This window comes from Cervus canadensis, chromosome 4 (assembly GCF_019320065.1).
Source record: "Cervus canadensis isolate Bull #8, Minnesota chromosome 4, ASM1932006v1, whole genome shotgun sequence".
Taxonomy (NCBI): Eukaryota; Metazoa; Chordata; class Mammalia; order Artiodactyla; family Cervidae; genus Cervus; species Cervus canadensis.
Window position 1 is genome coordinate 37153377 of NC_057389.1, and position 26579 is coordinate 37179955.

Below are 26579 nucleotides of genomic sequence, written 5' to 3' on the forward strand. Positions count from 1 at the left end.
ATACCCTCAATAAATGGGGGCTTGTAGGTTGATGAAAAATTCATTATAGGAGATTAAATTTTAGTCGTTGTTGAAGCAGAGAAATTAAAACTGTCCTTACTTCAAACCTTCCAGAAACATCCAAACCTGGATGATAAGAATCTTTTGATCTGGATTCCACCACCTCTCCAGCCACCTCCCTCCCGCCAACATTCGGCACTCTGTGTTCCAGCCGTAGGAAGCTGCTTACCATTCCCCAGGATCCCCATTCTCTCTCACCTCCTGGCCTTTGCTCAAGCCATTTCCTTTTGTAAAACCTCCTCTAATCAGGCCAATGTTCCTTTACTGTACACTCTGCTGGCTCCACAGCACTGTTATGACTTGGTGATGGGCTGCCCAGGAGACCAGGAGCTCCTTGAATGGAGGGACAATGTCAGTCTTACTTAATTCCATCCTGTACTCAGCGCATACCAAGCATATGGTAAACATTGCTTTCATTCTTATAGGGACATTCTTATAGATGGTTCAGGTTTTCTTACTCCTACACAGATATGGAAAGAAATTTTCTTTCCTGGCATTTCAAATAAGAGACCTACTTTATATTGTTGTTGGTTTTTTGTTTTTTAGTGGGAGTAGGGGGTTGGTTTTTGTTTTTTTTCCCTCTTGGTCTTCAGGTAAAAGCAGTTCAAAACCAGGAGAAAAAAAAAAAGGAGGGGATATGCAGAAAGAATACAGGGAGCAAAGTTTTACCAACTGCATCCTAATTTTATTCCCTAAACTGTCCTCTTGAAAGCTGCAGACACATTTAAGGCAATAGCCCAGGATCAACTCCCTGAAGTAAAGGGCTGGCTTCAGTGCCACCGCAGCAGAAACAAACACCGCCCCACCAGCAGGGCGAAAAATAGGATTCCACACCTCTACTTCCCCTGGCTTGCCAACAGAAGAGGTTAAAGGGTAGATTTGTTCTGCCACAGGAAAGATGAAAACTATGCACTGCTATGCTACCAAGGAAAAAATCATTAGAAGAGTAACAGCTAGTTACAGTGACAACATTTTTAAGATTAATAAATTTTGTTGCCAGACAATTAGGAGAAAATTCTCTCCAATTGCATATTCTTTGTAATATCATATATTTCCACATTATTATGAGAACCTACTGGAAAAACAGGTGGGGCCAGGAGAGAAAGGAAGTCATTTCAGTCTACAAATTGTGGCCCTCAGGCTGAATCCAGCCCACTGCATATTTCTGTAGAGATGCTAAGAATGGATTTTGTGTTTTTACTGGTAAAATGTGTAAAAATCTATTTGTCATTCAGAAAGAACAGTTGTTCAATATTGCATCTTAGCCCACAAGGCCTAAAATATTTATTATTTGGCCCTTTACAGAAAAAGTTTGCTTAACTTTGGTCTGAAGGATAAGGCATTGGAAAAAGCCAGGCTTGTGAAAAAGATCTCACTGTCTATAGAACTGTGCTATCCAAAATGGTTGCCACCTGCTATATGTAGCTATTTAACATTACACTTCAAATTAAACAGAAATTCACCAGCCACATTTCAGTGTTCATAGGAGCGTAACGGTTTTCAAATTGGAGAGTAAAGAACAGGACGTTTCTATCACACAAAAATCCATTTGACAGTGCTGGTATGAAAGGCGGCAAGTGTGTGTATGTATTTGTTGAACAATAAAAGAAAAGTAGGGTTTCTTGTCCAAAGAAGAAAAGACATCTCTTAGGCTAAGTGACTGTAGCAATGGCTTTTCCAGAGGACTATTCAAAGCAACATTAAAAGGATTCAATTATATGAAAATGGAGACAATCTAGAGTCACTTACATAAAACTTCCCATTGTCTCACAGCAGTTGGACCAGGATCTCATGACTACTCTCCTTTCAGGTGATGGAGCAAATGATGTAAGCATGATTCAGGCTGCTGATATTGGGATTGGAATATCTGGACAGGAAGGCATGCAGGTATCATTTCCTTCAACTCTTCTTGTTACTTGCTTACTCTCCTTTATCCTTATTGGTGAATTAAGGAATTCCCCCTCAGTGCTGGAGGAACTCCTAAAGAGCTTTGCAGAATTATCATCTGAGAGGCAGGGGACTTCCCTGCCTATATATAACCTCTATCACCACATCCCTAGTGGCCAGTCTTTCAGAATAGGGATCAAAGGATGCTTGGCTTTTTACAGACAGCCAAAATTACTCAAAATTCAGCCTGGAACAAGCATCCTAACTTGAGCTGCTGTGTTCCCCATTAAGACAGACCCCACTTTGTAGTTCTGAACCCTTAACAACTGTGTGTGTTCCCACCACCAGCACAGACATTAGGTGTTACCTAAATTTGCTGGTGAGGAGGAACGAACACTGTCACTTTTTGAGTGTCTATCACAGGCCAGCACTCTATTTGCACTTCACATTTATTATCCCAGTTTCAGTAGTCACTACCACCCTGTGTGTTAGGGATTGTTATTCCACTTTTTTCTGATGAGGAAACTGAGGCTGAGAGAGGTTAAACACCTCGACCAAGACTCTGACTAGGATTTGTAACCAGGCATGTCCAAACCTCCTACTCTGAAAAGTAATATGAACTGGGCCTAGTTCTGAGTCATCCCGAGGGCAGAAGACACATTTTGGCTCTGCAGAAAGGGACAGCTATCCAACCAGCAGCTCCACCTGAGACTGGGGTGGAAGGCCTGCCTCGGGAGGTAGCCAACAGTATTGAAAAAGTTTGAGGATAATTTGCACAGAAGCCCCCAGTCTCTGGGCAACCATCACATGCCTAGCATGGTGCTCAACACACACTGGTTCACAGGAAATGCTTGTTGGATAAGTGAAAGGAGGGGAAGAGCCAGACCAGACCACTGGCCCCTTCTGACCGCCCTCCTTGGATTCTAGTGAGATCCGGATTTCCCAAAGGAGAGGGTGGGGTGTCAGAGTCTAAAAAGTCACTCAAGGGTGCTGTATGTGACAAAGGGTCTTTCAGGCCTTACCTACTGCAGACCTTAGAACAGAGCGCCACCCTCAGGGGAGCCTCTTTGGTCCATTAGCAGCCGTGGAAGGAAGCTGATATGTCTGCTCTGCCTCTCAGGCCGTCATGTCCAGCGACTTTGCCATCTCCCGCTTCAGACACCTCAAGAAGCTGCTGCTTGTACATGGCCACTGGTGTTACTCACGCCTGGCCAGGATGGTGGTATACTACTTCTACAAGAACGTGGTAAGTAGCCCGGCTGCAACCTCCCTCCCACCCAGGCAGACAAAGCATCTCGGCATAAGGGAACGAGTCAGGCTGACCTGGATTTTGAATCCTGCAACTGTCCCTTACCAGCTCAGTGACCTTGTACTTATGGAGTCGTGTTCGACTCTCTGCAACCCCATGAACTGAAAACTACCAGGCCCCTCCATCCATGGGATTTTCCAGGCAAGAGTACTGGAGTGGCTTGCCATTTCCTTCTCCCAGAGATCTTCCTGACCCAAGGATCGAACCCAGGTCTCCCTCATTGCAGGCAGACACTTTACCATCTGAGCCACCAGGGAACCTTTGGCAAGACAATTCAGTTCTCTGGGCCTCAGTTTCTTCTTTGATAAAATTGGGGCTAGTACTATTCGGTGAGGTTATTGCAAAGACTAGCAATGCTGTCTGGAAAGCATGTGGCACATAGGCAGTATTGTGAGTAGTTCCAAGCATGGACTCTGGAGTCAGATCAGATTTGATTCAAATAGAGGTTCCTGTATTCGGTAATGACTTCATACATTCATTTCCCCGTCTGAAAAATAGGGATGGTGATAGTAACTTTCTCATATACTTGCTATAAAGATGAAAATACAGCTTGTGTAGAAAGTGATTGGCATGCAGTGATCACCCTCTAAAATTAGCCATTCTTTTTTATCATTGGTACTGCTGTTGTAACTCTCAGAGGGACTCCATAATTGAGCTTTGTTTTCTGACTGCAAGGAGGAAGGATTTGAAGATCAGCTAGTGTGTCTTGTAGCTTAGGTTTCCTCCCCAGATAGTGACAGACGAATGCAAGAGCCCCATTCTGCCTCTTGGGAGAGTGAAGAGAAAGGTTTAGGACTGGAATCCTGGGCTTCTACCCAAGACCCTACGTATTACTTCAGCATTGCCAGCCTTCCCAGCCAGGACTTGTAATTTTCTTAGTGGTCCAGTGATTAAAACTCTGCACTTCCAATGCAGAAAACATGGGTTCAGTCCCTGATCAAGGAACTGAGACCCCACGTACTGAGCAGTACAGCCAAAAATAATTTTTTTAAAAAAATATCTATTTGCAAAAATACTTAGAGTACAGTGATCATCTGGGCTTTAGTCTGGCCTGACTCTAATATGCTGTGTGAACTTGAAAGAGTTACTTAACTTCTCTGAGCCTTGATTCCCTCATCAGTAATGCAGGGAGACTAGGACTCTCGCTGTCCTCAGAGAGCATTATCAAGAGGCTTTATCATCAGAGCTTTAGGTAGCATGTAGCACTATATAAATAGTCATTATGAGCTATTATTGTTTCTCTAAAAGACGTGTATTTCTGTCTTGTTGATAAGGGCCCAAAGCAGGCACACACCAACTGAAGTATTAAAACTCCCAGAGGTTGTTGTTTGCAAAGCATTTGATTAACAATGGGCATAGGAAGAAGCCAGAGCACTGCCTTACTAAGTGAGGGAACAGGGCCTGTGTTTCCCATTATCCAGTTCAGGGACCCTTAAATAATCCCCAGGAGACTCCAAATAGAATCCTGTTTGCATAAGGAAAAGGGGAGGATTAAGACCAGAGTGATGGAAGGGAAACATATCAGGCCAATAGAAGTTACAAAATGGCATATATCTGTTCTCCCAGGCCTGCTTTCAGGCACTGTCATAGTTACCCTGACTCAGGAATAAGCATTTCTGTGCAGAGTTCAATGTATATGTAAATAAGCAGCATGACAACTAATAATGTAAATTTGAGAAACTGGATGGCACCATGATTTCAACAAGTCTATGCAAACAAGTCTCTATCTGACTTGAAAGACTGCTTATTTAGAATTTAAAATGCCCCCATTTAATGTTTTTTTTCTCCTTGTCTCCAAAAGAATCATTCTTGTGAATAAGCACAACTTCTTTGCATTAAATTTGTGAAATAGAAAAGGAAATGTTTCCAGCCAGCCATGCTTTCAAAGCTTAAATGATATTTATTTCCAGCCCGATGCCGTGCTCAAAATTTCAATACCGATGCCGTATTATCTCCCCTTTGCAATTAGAGGGTGGAGGACTATGACTTCCACATCCGAAACCAATTTCAGAGGGGATTAAAACGCTGCCTGCTCTGAAATGTGAACAATGAATTAATTATGCACTGCAGCTTCTTGGGAGGAAAGGCAGGCTCCCAATCTCAGCCGTGCCGTCTGACATCACAGAGTTCAGTGCTCTCCCCTCGAGGTGCAGAGATTTCAGCCAGGCAGAGCAGGTAGAACCAAGCAAGGTCCTAACATGGCCTGTGGGGGACGGAAACATACTTTCATGTTCAAACTCCAGGTTGGGTGTTAGGACAATAGAACCACCAAGATGTAATTCGTTTACTCAGATAATTATTGAACAGCTGCTGTGTCGGGAACAGTATCAGGCATTGGATATGGAGCAGACATCTAGACAGACGTGTTCCCTGCTCTCGTGAGGTGTATGGTCTAAATCGGGGCTTAGCAAACTTTTTCTACAAAGGGTCTAATCATCAATATTTTCTGTTTTGTGGAAGTATAGCCTCTGTCACTTTGTCGTACCCACTCAGCTCCACTCTAGCTACTGTAGACAATATGCAAGTGAACCACTGTGACTGTGTCCCAGCAACACTTTATTTATGGCTGGACTTGTGCTGAATGGTTTCAATAAATCTTCTCAAAATGTGGTTCTTGGATCAGCAGCATTAGCATCATACTGATGCTTGTTAGAAATGGGATCCTTGGGCTGCACTCCAGGCCCACTACCTTGGAATCTGCATTGTCAGAAAGATCCCTGGGCGACCCATATGACAAGCACAGACAAGCCCGACAAGCCTTAAGGCCTGACAAGCACTGGGACAGGGGGAAAGAAATGAAAACTTTTAAAACATTTTCTTGGTGCATCTACCCTAGAGGAAGATCAGGGTACCATGAACATATTGCCAGAAGACTTTGACCTAATCAATCCAGAAGAAAATAGCATTTAAGCTATTGCCTGAAAGAGAAGATTCAACTATGAGTTACTCCATTCCCCGACCAAGGAGGAGATGTTTGACAACCTGAGTCCTTACAGGAAATATTTCAGGAAGTTTACTCATCATTTTATAATGTATGTTATATCTAATTCCAAAACCAAGTGTAAGTGACTTTCAGTAAAAAACACAAGGCAGTAAGGAAGTTATAAAGGAAGTATGAGAGTGTGATTAGGAGCCATAAAGGGAGGAGTTTGGTCACACCTGTAACCTGGGATAAGATGCCAAGTATCTTTTTAAACACGTTCAAATTATTTACTACATTCAACATGCATGAACTACTCTCTCAGATTGCTTATATAAGTTTCTAAAAGCTGACTTTCAATTTTTTATCATGGACCAGTAACAGACATTCCTGGGCAACACAGGTCCGTGAACAGCACGGTCGTTAACGCTGGTGTATTGTGCAGACGGGCACGTGTGCTCAGTCGTGTTGGACTCTTTGTGACCCCAAGGACTGTAGCCCGCCAGGCTCCTCTGTCCGTGGGATTTCCCAGGCAAGAATACTGGAGTGGGCTGCCATTTCCCACTCCAAGGGATCTTCCCAACCAGGGATCGAACCCATGTCTCCTGCATTGGCAGGTGGATACTTTACCACTGAGCTACATGGGTGTACTGTACATATGTCTCTAATTGAAAATCCCTGGTGGAGCAGTTAAAATGATGTGGTGGTAAAAGCCCAAGACCAAAGGTCAGAAATCTTGTATTTTTTTTTTATTTTTAGATTTAATATAGCTTGTTTTTTACATTAGATTATTTCTTTTTAATTTTTATTTTAGAGTTGATTTATAATGTTTACAATTTTAAATTGTTTATAAATGTAAATTTGTCATGTTAGTTTATGTTGTACAACAGTGATTCAGACATATGCATATATCCTATCTACTCCTTCCCAAATTTTCTAGTATATATTACTGACTATTGAGCAGAGTTCCCTGTGCTATACAGTAGGTCCTTGTTGATTATGGATTTTATATAGAGTGTTGATGTTAATCCCAAGCTACCCCCACCTTTCCCCTTTGATAACCTTTCATTTGTTTCCAAAATCCATAGGTCTATTTCTCTTTTGTAAATAAGTTTATTTGTATCATTTTTTTAGGTTCCACATATAAGTGATACTACTGTGTGATATTTATCTTTCTCTCTGACTTGACTTAGTACGATTATCTCTAGGTCCATGTTGCCACAAATGGCATTATATCATTGTTTTTATGGCTGAGGAAACATTCCATTGTATACACATACCTCATCTTCTATATCCATTCATCTGTTGATGGACATTAAGGTTGCTTCCTTGTCTTGGCTATTGTAAATAGTGCTGCAATGAATATTGAGTGCATGTATCTTTTCAAGTTATTTTCTCTGGATGTATACCCAGGAGTTGGGTTGCTGGATCATACAGTAAGCTCTATTTTTAGTTTTTTAAGGAACCTCCATACTGTTCCCCATAACAGTTGTACTGATTTACATTCTCACCAACAGTGTTGGAGGTTCCCTTTTCTCCACACCCTCTCCAGCATTTATTGTTTGTAGACTTTTTGATGATGGCCATTCTGACTGCTATGAAATGAAAGCAAAGTTGCTCAGTCACTGCTATAAGGTGATACCTTATTATAGTTTTGACTTGCATTTCTTTAATAACTAGTGATGTTGAGCATATTTTCCTGTGCTTTTTGACCATCTGTATGTCTTCTTTGGAGAAATGTCTATTTATATCTGCCAATTTTTTGACTGGGTGGTTTGTTTTTTGATATATATTGAGTTTCATGTATTTGTATACTTTGGAGATTAATCCCCTGTTGGTTGCTTCATTTGCAATATTTTCTTTCAGTTCATAGGTTGTCTTTTCATTTTATGGTTTCCTTTACCATGCAAAAGCCTATAAGTTTGATTAGGTCCCAGTTTAGTTTTGCTTTTATTTCTAGTGCCTTGACCTAAGAAAACATTGGTATGATTTATGTCAGAAAATGCTTTGCCTATGTTCTCTTCTAGGAGTTTTATGGTGTCATGTTTTATATTTAAGTCTTTAAGCCATTTTGAGTTTATTTTTGTATATGGTATTAGAGAATGTTCTAGTTTCATCCTTTTACATGTAAAAGGATGTCCAGTTTTCCCAGCACCACTTATTAGAGAGACTGTCTTCTCGCCATTGTATGCTCTTGCAGATTTCTGTCATAGGTTGACCATAGGTGTGTGGGTTTATGTTGAGGTATGTTCCTTCTATGCCCACTTTCTGGAGAATTTTTATCATAAATGGGTGTTGAATTTTGCCAAAAGCTTTTCTGCATCTATCGAGATGACCATATGGTTTTTATTCTTCAGTTTGTTAATATGCTATAACGCATTGATTTGCAGATCTTGAAAAATCCTTGCATTCCTGGAATAAATCCCAATTGATCATGGTGCACAATCCTTTTAATGTGTTGTTGGATTTGGTTTGCTAGTCTTTTGTTGAGGATTTTTGCATCTATGTTCATCAGTGATATTGGCCTGTAATTTGTGTGGGTGGTATCTTTATCTGATTTTGGTATCAGAGTGATGGTGGTGTCATAGAATGAGTTTGGCAGTGTTCCAATTGTTTGGAACAGGTTCAGAAGGATAGGTGTTAGCTCTTCTCTAAATGTTTGATAAGATTCGCCTGTGAAGCCATCTTAGGAAACTGTACCTTGTCCATTTTATTGGCATATAGTTGCTTATAGTAGTCTTCTATGATCCTTTGTGTTTCTGTGGTATCTGTTGTAACATGTATCCTTTTTCATTTCTAATTTTATTGATTTGAGCCCTCCCTTTTTTTCTTGGGAGTCTGGCTAAAGTTTTATCAATTTTTTTATCTTTTCAAAGAACAAGCTTTTAGGTTCATTGATCTTTTTTTATTGTTTTCATCTCTATTTCGTTATTTCTACTCTAATCTTTAAGATTTCTTTCCTTCTACTATCCTTGGGTTTTGTTTGTTGTTCTTTCTGTAGTTGCTCTAGACATAAAGTTGTGTTGTTTCTTCGTGATTTTTCTTGTTTCTTGAGGTAAGATTGTGTGTGTGTGTTTGTGCTCAGTCATGTCCAACTCTTTGGGACCCCATTGACTGTGGTCCACCAGGCTCCTCTGTCCATGGGATTTCCCAAGCAAGAATACTGGAGTGGAAATGAATACATTTCCTACTCCCAGGAATCTTACCAACCCAGGGATTGAACCCATGCCTCCTACATTGGTAGGGAGATTCTTTACCACTGCGCCAGCTTAGAAGCCCAAGATAAGATTGTATTACTATAAACTTCCCTCTTAGAACTGCTTTTGCTACATCCCATAGGATTTGTATCAGCATGTTTTTGTTGTCATTTGTCTCTACGTATGTTTCCTCTTTGATTTCTTCAGTGATCCACTGGTTGTTTAGCAGCATATTGTTTAGCCTGAACACCTAGGTCCGGATTCCAGCTTTGCTATTCATTAGTCTGTAAGCCTAGCCCCATGACTTGACCTCTCTGAAGCTCAGTTTCCTCAATTGTAAAATGAGGATAGCAGTGACTGCCTCATAAGTCATGTAAGTGGACTGAATGGGTCAGTACAGAGCCTGGCACCTAGGAAGCACTTTAGGAGTGTCTGTTGTTATTGCTGCCATTGCTATTCTTGGCCTTGTCTGTAGATGGGTCACTTTCAGCCCCGGCATCCTAAGATTCTACAACCTCACGTCATAATTCCAGCCCCAACTGGCCGAGGGACTTTAGTGTAGTCAGTCACCCCATCTGAGCCATTCAAGCCACCTGTGTGTACATGGAACTAACAGTGGGTGTCTCTCTCAGTCAGCTGGAGAGGGAGAAGCAAGAGAAGGTGCTCAAAGGGCCAAAAAAACAGAAACCAAAGCCTTATGTGATTGCTAAACACTAGTATCAAGACTTTACCACTTTGGTTCTTAAAGCCACCCTGTCAAGGGCATAAGTGGTTGATGTTGTTTTGGGAACTCAGATTCTGCCCAGGAAACAGATTGAGCCCTCTCCTTCCCAAATCTCCTTCTCTGAGAAATAACTTCATCAAAACTCATAGCAGAAAAGCCCTTTCAGCATCATGGGACTAGAGTGGGAAGAGGTGACCTGAAGCCCCGGAGCGGCAATGGAGGGGACCCCAGCCCTCAGAGAGAGAAATGCAAGGTCCAGGGTGTCTAAGAGCACCAGGGTCTCTTTCAGACTCCCCACTAGTCATCTGGGCAGAAAAGCCAAAGGATGGAGCTTCTTGGATGGAAAAATCTGGGTCAGCATTGTTAGTGCATTATCCAAAGATGGAACTAAGAGGGCTTGGAGTGGTTGAGGAAGAAGCTTTGAAAACTCAGGGGTCAGTTGTGTACTTCCTAGCTCTGAACATGGACAAGGGATAAGTGAGTTTCTCAGAGCCTCAGATTCCTCGTCTGTAGGTAGGTAATGTTAAATATTTAATAATACATAATATAGTACTATTATTGGCAATAACATCTTGCTAGGTTGTTGGGACAAATTATGTATATTGCATATCTACTAATGTGCTGAGTGTGTTCTCAGTCATGTCCAACTCTTTATGACCCCATGGACAGTACCAAGCCAGGCTCCTCTGTCCGTGGAATTTTCCAAGCAAGAACACTGAAATGAGTTGCCATTTCCTTCTCCAGGGAATCTTTCCAACCCAAGGATTGAACCCGTCTCTTTCGTCTCCTGCATTGGCAGGTGGATACTTTACCACTGCGCCACCTAATGTGCTGTATACTAATATACTGTTAGCACACACCCATCACAAACAGACGCTCAAATAATAATTGTACTATTAATAATATGAATGTTAATATTACTAGTAGTAGTATAATAACAAACAGAGAGCTTCTTAAAAATAATGCTGGCCCAGTAGTTAGGAGATGAGAATACTAGCTTGAACACAAACCTACTGAATGATTCCTTACATTAAAATTCCTTTACCCCTCTGTGTCTCAGCTACATGGAGCAGAGTTCTAGTTCTAATGCCAGGACCAGCTGGTATCGTGACCTTGGTCAGGTCACCAAACCACATCACAATATGTTAGACAATAATTGTGACCAGCCCTTCTCTAGTGAGGAGGTCTTGAGCGAAAAGATCTTTAGAAAGCATAAAGTAACACTTCAGCATAAGATTTTATTCTTCACCCTCTGAGTTGTGAGACCATTAGGAAAGGGTTTGGAGGTCAACCTCCTCATGAAATCCTCCTCCCACCAGCCATCCTGCCCACAGTCAAACCTTTCCTCTTACTGCTCTACTAATCATAACTACTTACTGCCTTTTGGTTTCACGGGCCATGGTCTATATACTACTATTCCCATATGAAAGGTGGCAAGATGACAGGCAGAAAGGTTAGACAGTTAGTCTTAGGTTACACAGCTAGTACATGACAGAGCTGAGGATTCAAAGCCTGTCCTCCCTGCCTCCAAAAACCACCATAGTATACTTTACAAGTTGATAGAATTCCCTTCAGATCCTGAAGAAGGTTAGTACTTAATAGTAATAGCAGAATCTAAGGATGGAAATTACCTCTAATCCTTAGGCAACCCTGCATGTAACAAGTGAGGGAATTGAAACTCCAAGTCCGAGCAGTTATTTGTCAGAGCTCCTAAGCAGCGTCTGGTGATGGCTGCCCTCGGGCCCTCACTTACAAGGCCATGCTCTCTGCCCACAGTGCTACGTCAACTTGCTCTTCTGGTACCAGTTCTTCTGTGGTTTCTCTGGCTCCACCATGATTGACTACTGGCAGCTGATCTTCTTCAACCTCTTCTTCACTTCCTTGCCTCCTCTTGTCTTTGGGGTCCTCGATAAAGACATCTCTATGGAAACACTCCTGGCGTTGCCCGAATTGTACAAGAGCGGCCAGAACTCCGAGGTAAGGGGGTCGGGCAGGCAGTGGGACTGGGAGGTGGCCTTCAGCTCCTCCCTGGAGGTGTCAGAGAAGGAGTGCTGGGCCGGAAATCCTGTGTTCTGGTCACCACTCTGCCACTTACCTCCCATGTGACCCAGGAAGTCTGCTGTTGAAGGTGATGGACCAAACTAGTGGATATTTTTCTTTTTAGTTATTTCTTAATTATATCACACATTAATATGGGCCTGTACTAGTTAAAGGGGAAGAGGGCTTACAGAAAGACTGCATCACTTTTACCTGATCTTTATAGGCCTTCAACAGAATGCCCAAGGCTTGGTTTGGGAATCCATGGGGCTAAAAGCCATCAAAATATTTCTTAGAAGGCACAGAGGCCAGAATGATGCCCTAAATGATTTGGAAAGGTCCCACAGCAGGCAGTCTGACCAGCACGGACAGGCTGGGAACCTGGATGCAGGGGCAGAGAGGGAACATGATGGCCTCAAAGGAGGAGCTCTGGGAAAAGGGATGTCGCTGTGTACGAGGGTAGCTCTACACCTCAGATAAGGAGGGTAGAGCCAGACGTGGTGCTTGAGAGCTGGTGAAACTTTGTGGACAACCAGTGAAGAACCAAGCCCCATACTCACCCAAAGACAGATAGAGAGCAACTTAGCAACCCCAGCACTTCAGGCGAGGGAGATGTGGAGATGACACACGATATCTTGGGCCCTTCTCATTGTCCCCTTCCCATAGGTGATCTGGCTGCAGAATGTATTCCTTGAGTATCTAACATTAAAAGAAGTTAATGTAGCAGAAACACACACTGTAAATGGTTTCACTGTTCCCAGGGAAGGGAACACAAAATGAGAAAGCTCATCTCCGAAGCCACTGAACTGTCTCTTGGGAATTTGTAATCCTGGGCCGTGATTGAGAGCTCCATTTCAGATGCTATTCAGAATCTCTAAACTTACCAAGTTTGTATCAGCACTAGTACTAATGATCATTAACAGCCAAGCCCCTTCTAGGCACCAAAGCACAGTTATATTTAGACCTCTTGAAACTCAAGGAAATCTAGCCGGTGCTGTTTTAATCTACTTCTTATGGAAGAAGAAGAAACAATTCCCAAAGCAGTTTAGTGACTTTCACTAAGGTCACACAGGCCTGGAACTTGACTCGAGGTCCTGTCACTCCCAGGTCTGTGCTCTGGATCATTCCATTGTATCGCCTCTAGGGTAAGAAACATTGTAAGTGCCATGTTGTCTGGCCCAGCCAGACACAAGAAAGGTGCTTACAAGGAATAGAGGCTTGCTTGGATGGTGCTAACTGTCAATGTGTTCTTTCCTGGCAGTGCTATAACCTGCTGACTTTCTGGATCTCCATGGTGGATGCGTTCTACCAGAGCCTCGTCTGTTTCTTTATCCCCTACTTGGTAAGTTGTGTGGTCCCATTCTAACCCTCCAAACAGCAGGGGAGAACTGGCCCCGTTAATATGAAATCCCAGACAAATAGTATCTTTCTGGACACTTCAGAGCAGAGGCTCCAAATAGGAGGCCTGCAGACTCCACTCTACCCAGCATATTTAGAAAGTCAGAATACTTTACCAAAACATCTTAGTTTCTGCCAGCTTCTGAAAAACTAAAAGCGGTTATTACACTGGTTCATGGCAAAATCCAGAGCTGACTCACCACCCTGCTTAGATAGGGCACCTGTTCTCTAGTCTGTCATAGTCCCCACCACGCCCTTGTGTGTCATGCCTAGCCATCCTCACTCACTCATTTACTGCTTCTTACTTGAACAGTGAAGGTGTCTGAGTTTATACCTCTTGATTTGTATTTACATTTGTGCTTCCAAGTTCTGACAATAAGGGTTACTGCCTTATCTGAAATAAAACAAGAATACCGAGAGCACAGGATACCAGCCCCATCTCAATTCGGTTCCCCAGTTTAAAGAGTGAGAATGTATGTAGCATAGGATATCTGTATTCTTCCCAGACAAGGAGCTCAAATGTGGAGTGATTTGTGCCAGGAAAACAGTGGTGTCTGCCTAGTCTCTGGATCACATTCTTTTGCAAACAGCAACATGATGGGTGATGAGGCTGCAAACATTTTGTGTTTTCTCAGAATTTTCTGGTTTACAATACCCTTCCTAGTCAGGCTTCTTTTGCCCTTACTATGTGATCAACAGACTTACCATTTAGGACTATTCCATCTAGGATGATTTGGAGTTTTCACCCTCCGTTCTGGCCTCTGCCTGATCTGCCTTTTCTCTCTCTTTTCAAGAAAACAATTCCTCTTACTACAGTCTCAGCTGATTTCTCATCTCTACTCCCAAAGTGCCTTGCACTTGCTTCCATTTTAGCATTTACACCCTTAAACTGTACCACTCCTGCCTAGGAGACTCTAAACTCCTTGAAAGTGGACACAGGAGTATCTTTAGCAGTTGGCATTGTGCCTGGTAGGTACTCAATTTCTTGTTTACTCGTTCTGCAAAGCTCTGGGATACTCTTCGTGGCTTCCTTTGCAAATGCATTTTGAAGAGTTTAGTCCTATCAACTCACTCCTCCTCCTGTCTGTCCCTGCAGTCAGTTCCACATGACGGTAGCTGGACAGCTTCTCCCCGCTCCTTCCCCTCCCTCGACACCTGCCTTCACTGACGCTTTACAATCACTTGTCCAAACCAAGGCCTTCAGTCCATGGGCACAGCTGACAGTGCCTGTTCGTTCCTACTCTGCAGACCTACAAGGACTCTGATATCGACGTTTTTACCTTTGGGACACCCATCAACACCATCTCCCTTGCCACAATCCTCTTGCACCAGGCAATGGAAATGAAGACCTGGGTAAGTGCCCCCAAGCTCTTTGGGCCTAAAAATTGTGTTCCTGTCCATCGGCTGCATTCAGATTTGAGCTGCTTCTCTCTGTATCATTGATCCACTGAATACACACATGCTGAACTCATACCTATGGTCCACTTTGATAGGGATAAAGAAGTAGAGAAGATAAAATTGCTGGCTCAACTTGCTCACCATCTAGTCAGGATGAAAAAACTAAGACACATAATACACTGAGGCAGTATACTGCCAAAACAGGTACTTTAGATTTCAAAATTCACGGGTGTTTGAGAGACAAGGTAAACATTTGACTGACCATACTTGAGGCAATGTTAGGGAGGTGTGCTGTCCATTTAATTTGGGGGTAAAAGATTAGAAGACTGTCTCCACATTAGTATATCTCAAGTATGTCCAAATATCACTTTTTAGTAATCCAAAATGGTAACGCTTTCTTATTAAATTTGACTAGTCAATGATAATTATAAAAAATATAGAGCTTAAAATCACATGCCAGGTACACATATGTATGATTTTAATGTACTTTCTTACTTAACTTCCCAAAGCCCTTTAGATAGACTTTTTGTTTTGTTTTGTTTTGTTGAGATATGATTGACACAGAGCACTGTATAAGTTTAAGCTTGACGTACACAGTTGATCCTTGAACAATTTAGGGTTTAGGAGCACCAATCCTCCACACGGGAAAATCCACGTGTAACTTTACAGTTGTCCCACCATATCTGAAGTTCCATATCCACAGATTCAAGCAACAGTGTATCATGCAGTAGTGTAATATGTATTTAGTGGGAAAAAAATCTGTGTATAAGCGAATTTATGCTGTTCAAACCTGTGTTGTTCAAGAGTCAACTGTATTGAAAAGTGATGAATGTTTACTGAATTTATTGTGGACATCATTTTGCAACATATGCATGTGTTAGGTATTTTTTCTAATTCCCATTTTATAGATACAGAAATGAGTATAAAGAGGTTAAACTTTCCCCAAGCAGTGCAAAACAGAAGCAAGCCTAAACCCTAGCTGGCTGACTCTTGACCTTTTAACCTCTGTGCCAATAGTGTGACGAGGTAAGATTGATGGGTGCAGGGAGATCACTTTATGGAAAGAACCATTTCAGCTTGGCAAAGACCAAATCTTTCTGAGAGCATTTGTATTAAATGTTTAGAAACTTCCCTAAGTAGGTTCAGGGTATTCCCAACCTTCTACAGTGGAACTCCCTCCCTTCCCCCTACTGTCACAAGCTAGACCAAGCAGTGGCTGGTAACAGCCACCCAAGGGGGCTTCCAGGTCACAGAGTTCCCATCCACGCCATGACAGATAGAACAAAGTGATAAAAACAAAAAGGCCTAGTCAAGCTTAAATAAATTTCTTTCAGAACCACCAGAGAAACCACTTAGTTTTATCAGAAACTGAAGAAGGCAGTCATAATTTTAATACTAAGAACTGAACCAAGCTAAGGAAATATTTAGAACTCTTGAAAATGCAAAAAGCTTGTCACTGAAACTAAAAATGCAATTTGTGGAATTCACTCTAGACTGGAGACTGGCTAAGAGTAAACTACCAAAATTGTAAAGTATTGTGTACTCATACAGAATGCCACATAAATATGAAAATGTAATCCAGAGGAATGATATTTGGCATACATGACTCCAACAGCCACATAATAGAAGTCATAGAAGAACAAGGAAAGAATGGCTAGAGAAGTACTGAAGAGGTCATCATTGAGAATGACAAAATAAATCTGGATATAGTGCCTGGTAGTAAAACTGTACAATATAAAAGAAACAGTCTTAAAATCTGCCAGAGACTATGGACAAATTACCTGAAAATTAACAGCAATAAAACAATAGAAACCAAAAAATAGTGGAGCAATTATCTTCAAAGACTTAAGGCCAAATAGCAAACAGTTACACTATTTGTACACTATCACTACACTTAAGTGATAGTTCACTTAGGACTGATAAATAAAAAGATTCCCAAGGTAAGTACATCCACTCAACCAGTGGAGAAACACTGATTTTAATTCTCTAAGAAGGCCACGAAAATCTCCTAGGTCATTACTATATTCATTCAGTCAAGAGAAAATGATTTACTTTTATCAAACAGAAGAATCAAAGGCAAATAATACAGCTGTATGTTTGCCTTCTCCCCCTTCTTACTTGTATATATCATGTTTCTGTCCCTTCTTAGTAGCCTGTGGTAAAAAAAAAAAAAAAAAAGTGACATTTTTAGATAAACTCTATAAGGTCTACCACCTATAGAGCCTCACTAAAGGAAGAAAGAAATATGCAAGAACATGAAAGAAAATAAAAGCTAAAACTGCAAGAAACGACGTAATGGTAAGGAAAGGCTATGCAGTAGGTATTTTATGCTGAAGTCTTCATTGTATGAATAGGATAAGAAATACACAACCATAAATGGTTCCATAAAAGTCTAATTTATTTAGCACCTCCTAAATCTTAAAGTATCTTAATACTTACAATTATTAAAAACTTAAGATTAAACATAAAGGAAAGGAAAGAAATTAGAGGAATATAGGAAACTATCAATTTCCCAGGCTGTAGGAAAGAGGAAAAGGTAAGAACAAAGAAAATGATGGCCAGAAATATCAGATTGGACTTTTTCATCCTGTGAATACGAAGAGAAATGGAAAAAATTACAATTCTAGAATGATGTTTTTATAGAACTCTATCAAAACAGACACAGATCAACCTTTGAATAAATTACCACACTTGACCTAATGTAGTTAACACTAATATATAAAATCTTGCTCTAAACAAATTCTAAATATGAATCTTTCAAACACACCTGACCATACACCAAAAATTTAAAGACCAAATTCTAAATAACAAAGGAACTTGAAAGAATCAGTATCATAAAGAACTTATTATCTGATAATAATGCATTTAGATTAATAAATACAAACAATGAAAGCACAGCCAAACAAGCCTAACATGCATGGAAATTTCAAAATGCACATCTAAATATGTCATTTAGGAGGTCAAAAGTAAATCATGATGGAAATTATACTTACTGCTGCTGAATGACTATAAAAATATATATGCAAACTTGTAGGATGCAGCTAAAGCTTTTACTATTAAAAAGATTAAAAAGAAGTTAAAATTTCAACAAGAAACTTTAAAAAAAATACCATGTAAATCTAAAGAAAATAGAAAAGAAAAAAAGATGAGAGAAAAATCAAAGAAAGGCCAATAAGACCACAACTGAGATCTTCAAACCCTACTGAAAACTCACCTCTTGGGACTTCCTTGGGGGTCCAGTGGTTAAGACTCCATGCTCCTAATGTCAAGGGCATGAATTCAATACCTAGGCACAGAAGTAAGATTCCCACATTCTGCAGTGTGGCCAAAAATGGGGAAAAACTCACCTCTGATTAAACTGATCCAAAAGAAGACAGAAAGAGAAGGCCATGAAAACAGTACTAGAAATGAAAAAGACTGCAATTTTGGATACACAGTTGTCTCAGTACCTTCAAGGGATGGGTTCCAGGACTCATGCAAATACCAAAACCCACAGATCCTCAAGTCCTTTATATAAAATGGTGTTGAGCCCTCTGTTTTCATGGATGCAGCTCTCATGTATACAATGGTCAATGGAATCAATATTATTATTATTAAACCAAATTAAATCCTTTAAATGTAAAATTTACCCAACTATAGTCAAAATCATTCATCAAAGCTGAATAAACCAATCACCATTCTAGAAACTAAATCAACAATCTTATCCCTAAAGTTACAAAGCCAATGGATTGTAAAGGTGAGTTTGACCAAGTTTATAAGGGACAGAGAATTCCTATGTCATACCAACTTTTTCATGGATTCAAAAAATAGAAACATAAGCAATCCAATTTTCATGGCTAGAATAAATTCTGATACCAGAATGAGCATGGACAGTCCTAGGAAACAAAATTATAGAGCAGTTTCCTCAATGAACATAAATGTAAAAATTCTAAATAATATATTGGCAAATTAACTCAGTGGTATGGGTTAATACTACTGTAATATATAGTATAGTATATACTATATTATAGTATGTAGTATAACAGTACCATAGTAGTGAGTTAATAGCACTTCATTAAAGATAATAAAGCCTAACCTAGGAACTTTCATGTTCTGTTGGTGAACTATAAACTGATAGCACCACTCTGGAGAAGCAATTTGAAAATAGCTAGAAGAATATGTTAAAAGAGTTAGCTAGAAGTATTCACATGCTGTGACACAATTCCACTTCCAGCTATGCAACCTGGACAATCCTTTTACACACGTATATACATAGACATATATAAGATATTACATCATTATTCTTTAAAGCAAAATTTAAAAATCAGAAACAGCCTAAATGTTCACCAACAGGAAAACAAATAGTAGCATAATCATACACTAGAACAGTTAAAAATGAATAGAACAGCATTTAGCAACAAAATAAACCTCCAAAGCATACTGTCTAATGAAAAGAATTCAGAAGGATATCTACATGATAAAATTTTAAAAGTATCCATTAACACAGATACATAAACATGTATATGTAAAATACACATAAAAATGATGAAAATGGTTTATTTTCAAGAAGAAAGAAAAGGCATTTGCAAGGGATACATGGTGGTTGAATTGTATCTGTAAGGCTCCTTTTAATAAAATCTGAAGCAAATGTGTGTAGAGGAAGAAAAACTAATTTTCTCTCTACCCTTCTAGGTCTCAGCTTAGACACTCCTATAACAAATGACAGACTAATGGGAGAAAAACAAAAGTTTAATCAGTATTTCCTATACACATGAGAGAGACCAGGAAACTATGGCCCTAGCCACCACCTTAAATACTATCACGAACTAAAGACAAAAGAAGTTTTGGGGTTAGGGGAGGCCAGATGTGGAAGTTGATAAAGGTTTTCTAGAAATTTAGAATGTTTCTTTTTCCTAGTACAGAGAGGGAGACACCCTTAGAAATGGAGATTTCCCTTATAAGTATAAATGTCTCTTACAAAAAGAAAACGTCTATTCAGTTTTCAGAGCTTCTCCTCTGTCTGCTGTTTCTTAAAAACAACCAGCTCAAGGTAATCCTGACGCCAGAGACACATTTTGGAGTGACAGATTCTGCTCCCATATATATGGCATAAGGTTAAAACTGGTAAAGCTGGACATCGCATGCATGAGATTTGTTGTCTGTGTGCTTGAAGTATTTCACAGTAGTTACATTCTTTTTTAAACAGTAACACAAGATATTTCACAGGAGGAACTCTTCTCTCCATGACCTTTTTAACCATTAGATATTTTTTTAACCTTTCAAAAATGCCCTGTAAATAATCAGACCGCAAGGTATATTAAGTGAGTAATGATTCACTTAAGAAGTCATTCAGCCTTCTTTCTCAGAGCACTGCATTTTTTAGAACAGAGAACTTGTTCCTTTCACTCACCATTCAACACTATTAATCCACCTAATATATCTCTAGACCAGGTATCCTGGTAGTCACTGGTAATTTCTGTTGCTCCAGGGAAAGGAGTCAGCTACTACCATCATTATGAAGAAAGTATTTCCCTTTCTCAAGTGCTTGAAGCAGAGAGAGAGTGTCTTTCTTCCATGGGTAGAAATCAAACATGAGGTTTTTTTTGGCTGCACTGTGCAGGTTCACATTTCCACAAACCTGTGCCCCCTGCGTTGGGAGCAGAGAGTCTTAAGCACTGGATAGCTAGGGAAGTCTCGAAATCTAACATGAATTTTAACAGCTGTGTCAGCTTTCAGTCCTCACCTAAGTGACTGAAAAATGTTAGCTAACTGTTCTCTAGGAATAGGGGCTAGGATATTTCAAAACATTTCTTCCACTGAAAACAAATAAATTTGTGTGCATATACATTTTAATATTATATATATATATATATAAACATATACAAACATATACAATGAGTATGTGTGTATATATATATGTACACAAGCATATACAAAGAGTATGTATATATATGTATACACACTCTAAAAGTATGAAAAGGCTGATAGGATAATTAAAGACCAAAACCTCTGGGAAAGTGGGATTATAGTGAAGCAAGCTATGCCATAGTCTATGTTTTCTTGAGAGTGTTTGCAACCCTGCCTAAAATGAAAATTTCCAAATATTACGTTCAATGAAGTCTGCCGAAATTAAAACCCAGGCTCCTGTAGTGACAGTCTAATAAGAGATCACATTACATTAGGGCCCCAGAAGCTCTACCTGCACTCCTCTCCCCAGCAGGGACTGTAGGGATTGTCCCCACTGTGCTGAACACATCAGGAAGAGTCAATATAAAGGACACAGCCTGGGAAATGGACCATGTATATGTAATTAAATCACTGTGCTGCACAATCAACTCTACCTCAATTATAATACCAAACAGTAGACATTAAGATATTTACACTATATAACAACTGATTGTATTAAGAAATTTAAATAACTCTCAAATGAGTTAAGAAAAAGTTTTAAACACACACACACAAATGATGAAGTTCAAATGAAACAAGGACTCATCAATAAGGATCACAAGCACATACATCAGTAACAAATATTTTAGGTATTGAATTATCAGAAATAACTCATAGAGAAGTTTTTGTTTGCTATGTTTAAAGACGAATAAGCTTTAAAATATCTGCAAGAATGTATGGTAAGCCATACAAAGAAACCTAAAAGATTTTCTTTAAAGACCAAGTAAAACTTTTAGAAATTAAAAAATCCAATAACTGTAATTTAAATTTCAATGGCTGGCTTAACTGCAGATTAGGCAGAGCTGAGGATAAAATTAGTGAATTGGTCAGATTATCGAGAATATAAAACAAAAGTAGAATATTAGCAAAACTCAAGCAAGATAATTTTTTTAAAAAACGCCATGCTTCTCAGAAAACTATAGAACACTAAAGACAAAGATCATAAAGCAGCCAGATTTTGAGATAAAGGTTTCCTTCTAAGGAACAACAGATAAAGTTTTGCTAACATCTCAGTAGCAACAATAGAAGCCAGAAAATAGTGAAAGTTGGTCCCTCAGTTGTGTCTGCCTCTTTGTGACCCCATGGACTGCAGCCCGCCACACTCATCTGTCCATGGAATTCTCCAGGTAAGGAAACTGGAGTGGGTAGCCATTCCCTTTTTAGGGGACCTTCCCAATCCAGGGATCGAACCCAAGTCTCTCACATTGCAGGCATATTCTTTATCATCTAAGCCACCAGGAAAGCCTCAAAAATACTGAAGATCCCTTCTCCAGGGGATCTTCCCAATGCAGGGATTGAACCTAGGTCTCCTGCATTGCAGGCAAGTTCTTTACTATCTGAGCCACCTGGGAAGCCCAGAAAATAGTGAAATGCTATATTAAATATACTAAAAGAAAATAGCTTCCAAAAAAGATAAAAAATATCTTTTAAGAATGAGGATGAAATAATGAATCAGAAAATATATCACCAGCAGACTTCCACTAAAGGAAAATTCTAAAGGATGTATAGCCATCCTCAGTATCCACTGGGGACTGGTTCCAGGACCCAATGCAAATACCAGATTCTATGGATGCTCAAGTCCCATAATCAGTCCTCTGTATCTGTGGATTCAGCCAACCATGGATCAGGCAATACTGCAGTATTTTTGAGAAAAATCCACATGTAAGTGGACCCACGCAGTTCAAACCCCTGTTGTTCAAAGATCAACTAAAAGTACAAGGAAAGCGATCCCAATGTTCACTGCAGTGCTATTTACAGTAGCCAAGATATGGCTATTGTCTTGATTGAATAGACATGTCCAATGAATGGCTGAATAGAGGAATGGATAAAGATGTGGTACGTATATACAGTGGAATGTTACTCAGCCATTAAGAGTAAAATAATGCCATTTGCAACAACATGGATGGATGTACCTGGAGATTATCACACTAAGTGAAGTCAGTCAGACAGAGACAGACAAACATCACGTGATATCACTTACAGGCAGAATCTTTTTAAAATGATACAAATGAACTTATTTACAAAACAGAAACACAGACTTAAGAGAACAAATTTGTGGTTACTGGGGGAAAAGAGGTAGGTGATAGACTAGAAGTTTTGGATTGACATGTACACATTATATTTAAAACAGATAACCAACAAGGACCTACTATACAGCACAGGGAACTCTGCTTAATATTCTGTAGTAACCTAAATGGGAAAAGAATTTGAAAAAGAATAGATACTTGTATATATATAACTGAATCACTCTGCTATACACCTGAAACTAATGCAACATCGTTAATCAATTACACCTCAATACAAACTTTTTTAAAAAAGCATAAGAAAATACAGTTTGGATGGAAAACCCAAAATGCAAGAGATAATGAAGGCATAGAAAGTGTCAAGCATGTAAGTAAATCTTAAAGACTATTGACCATATTTAACTGTAATAATGACTTGTGTGATTTACAAAGATGATAGAATTTAAATAAATAATAGCAATAAGATATAAATCAGAGAAAAAAAGATATAAATCAGGAGGAAGGTAAACAGAGTTAATTTATCCTAAAGCCTTTGCATAATTTAGGAGGAGGGAAACATATAAACTTTGTACTACAGTAAGTTAAGATTGCTTACTGTCATTTATTGAGTAATCACTGAAAGAATTGAAATGCATAACTTTCAAACTAGTAGAGGTGGAAATGAAATTATATGAAATCAGCAGTAAGTTTACAAGAGGACAAGAATTGGAAGAAGCATTAAAGAGGCAGGAGAAACTGAGATCAGACTACAGAAGACTGCTGCTTCAGAAATGAATAGCTGACAGCCACATGTGGAAAAGGCTCATTCATCACACAAGCATAACATTAAGGAAAAAAGACAAAAGTCACACAGAATATAACTAACTTTTTTAAGACTAAAGAATAGCATGAAAATTATCACAAAAGTCAAGGTGATTTTGGGGTTTCTGGGGTATCTGTGTTCAAATTCTGGGGGGTAGCAACATAGGTATTTACTTTATAGTAAGCCATTAAATGGCACACTTTTAAAAATGGTTTATATGTACGTTGCATTTCCAAAAAAGAAAAGTTTAAAACAAAGTTAAAGTAGCGTGAGCGCATTCCCTCCTCATCTAAACTATCCCCTCAGCAGTGTTTTCTTTCCTTCCACAGACTTTCATCCACGGGCTTGTTCTGGCAGGCAGCTTCCTGATGTACTTTGTGGTGTCCCTGCTGTACAATGCCATCTGCGTCACCTGCAACAGCCCCACCAATCCCTACCAGGTGATGGAAGGCCAGCTCTCAGACCCCACTTTCTACCTGGTCTGCTTCCTCACACCGGCCGTGGCGCTTCTCCCAAGGTTTGAGCAAGGTTTCTCCCAAGGTTTGGGGTGCTGTTTCCTTCCTAGAGCTACCACTCTCCTCCAGTAGCCATTCTCATAGCCTGAGAGTCAGGAGTTTGACCCCAGCTGGGATGCTTGAGGCTCTTGTTCCAGAGGGAGGGAGCTAGGACAGCAAGAACAATGAACTTGGAGGCAAACAGCATGGTGTCTGGTCCCAGGGCAGCCACAGAGCAGCAAAGTCACCAAATCTGGCCTGGCCTCTGTATGACACCTTTAAATGAGAGTACTCATTACTCCCCTCCTGCCATACAAATCTTATTGTGTATAAAGAATCATTTTGAAAAGCTCTTGTAGTCCTTTATTCATCAGTCCAGGAGTCTCACTTTCAAATGCCTTCAGGGACAGGTAAGCAACGGCAGCAATCCAGGTGAAGTACAGGCATTGGGGAAGGAACTTCTAAGCTTCAGCCTATCACTGCCACAAGGAAAAATCGAGATGAGCATTTCAGAGCTTTAGATTTTTCCCACAGATTTTGCAGGAAATATCCAACTTTTAAATACTGCTCAAATTTGTTAAAACACACACAGACTCATACACATACACACACCCTATATTAGCCAAATAAATCATTTCTGCAGAGCGACCATTTGTAACATTTCCAGTCTATAGCCTCTACAGTCACCTTTTCAAAAAAAAAACTAGCAACAACAATGCCTCACTTGTCCTTGGAGTTTACTCTTGACACATACTTTTCTATCTAGTTCATCATTTTGCTTTCTCAAAATCACCTAAGAAATTAGAGAGAGCTGTGGTTGTAGTCCCACTTGCTCATGGGACAGCAGAGGTCCCAAGAGGAACCAGAATGTGTCCATCAGCTCATCACCAATGACAGGGAGATTCTGTTCTCCCAACTCAGAGGCCAGTGTTCTATTCTCCAGCCTACACTCTATAGTCAAGAGTATTTGGTGAACTTAATGATGCTGTACCCAAAGGCAAGACCTAGCCCCTCTCCATCCTCAGGATCTTGTCACTCTGAATCTTTGAAATTCAGCTACTTTACCATTATAAACCATAGTCAAGAGGCCATCGCAACACTGTGCAGAACTTTTTCTAATCCAAAATAAGGCAGAAAGTCATTAGCACGCTTTGATTCTTTTAATGAGTTTGGCAGCTTGCTTAACCTAGTTTGAGCTCCCTTTCTTCTTCCTAAGACACCTCAGAACCTTGACATCTGATGCAGGGTTTAGAGGCTGAACATATCAAGATGACAAACACTCCTGTAAACTCAATAGATGGGGGGTTCTAAGTATACACAGTCTTCCTGCTTGGCCCCTCCTGGTCTCCAAAGCCTTATCTCCCTAGTCCCTGCCTCAAACTTTGGGCTCCACATCATCGTGCTTCTTGGACTTCCCTGAAGTCTGCATGCCCTCTCGTCTTCCTGCCTGTGTTCATCTGACCCTTCTACTCAAAATGTCCTTCCTGTTACCAGACCTCCTCCATCCTTTGACATCATTCCAGGTGTGACCAATTCCTGAACCCTTTTGTGACTTCACCTACCACCCTTAAGCTGAAACAGATCATGTGTTCCCGTTACCTGGTTATATCCATCACTACCTTTATCCCACATACTGTCTGTCTTATCTGTTTGTCATGAACTCCTAGAAAGAAGTATCCTCCTTGTTATCATTTATAATCCACAGTTAGCATAATTCTCATCACAAAGGCTGCCCTCAGAGATAAATGAGAAAAAAAGATGTTAAGGAAATAGAAAGATGAATAAAATAGGGCTCTTTCTCTCAAGAACTCTACCATCCAGTGGACAATTCAGACATATAGTCCAGGTAAGAGTGATTAGCACTAATCAAGGGCCCTGAGACTGAAGACTGGGAGTCAAGTAAGCACAAGCCTCAGAGGACATATTTCCCACCCCACCCCCTTGGGAGACTGGGCCTTAAAGGTCCTGCCCTCGTTGGAAAAGAGTATCAGGTGTCTGTGTTAAATGCTTTCACCCACACTTTTGGGGTTAAATGTGGTTGTGATCACCTCTGACCAAGGACTGACCTCTCTGTTCAGTGTCTACTTTGGGGTAGAGGAAGAGTTCATCATCTACAAAGAGTTCCAGCTTCTTTGTCTTATTCTTGGTTAGAAGACACACTTGGAGCCAGAGGCTACCAGCTTGATAAGAATCACTGAAAAGCACAAACATTCTTGGAAAAGACAAACACTCACCATTATATCTTGTTAAACAGATGAGGGGCAAGCTAGGGAAAAGTTAGCAAATATTTTCTTGCCAGTTACCATAGCATGCAAGTTAAATCTCTGCTTATTCTAGATCATCATAAACTTGAATTCCTACTTAATTCTGTTTACTAAGAAAGACAAAGAGATTTCCTTTGACA

At 40.1% G+C, this 26579-nt stretch overlaps 1 protein-coding gene across 4 annotated transcripts in view; it reads left to right on the forward strand.

Moving 5' to 3' along the window:
• The window catches only part of ATP10B (ATPase phospholipid transporting 10B (putative)), a 357164-nt gene that overhangs the window by 324215 nt on the left and 6370 nt on the right, over positions 1 to 26579 (forward strand). For all 4 annotated transcript variants that reach the window (XM_043464791.1, XM_043464792.1, XM_043464790.1 and 1 more), the window contains 6 exons: positions 1871 to 1947; positions 3068 to 3193; positions 11874 to 12074; positions 13396 to 13476; positions 14781 to 14885; positions 24011 to 24198. In XM_043464791.1, the coding sequence (XP_043320726.1) occupies positions 1871 to 1947; positions 3068 to 3193; positions 11874 to 12074; positions 13396 to 13476; positions 14781 to 14885; positions 24011 to 24198 (778 nt within the window). The remainder of the gene's footprint in view (positions 1 to 1870; positions 1948 to 3067; positions 3194 to 11873; positions 12075 to 13395; positions 13477 to 14780; positions 14886 to 24010; positions 24199 to 26579) is intronic.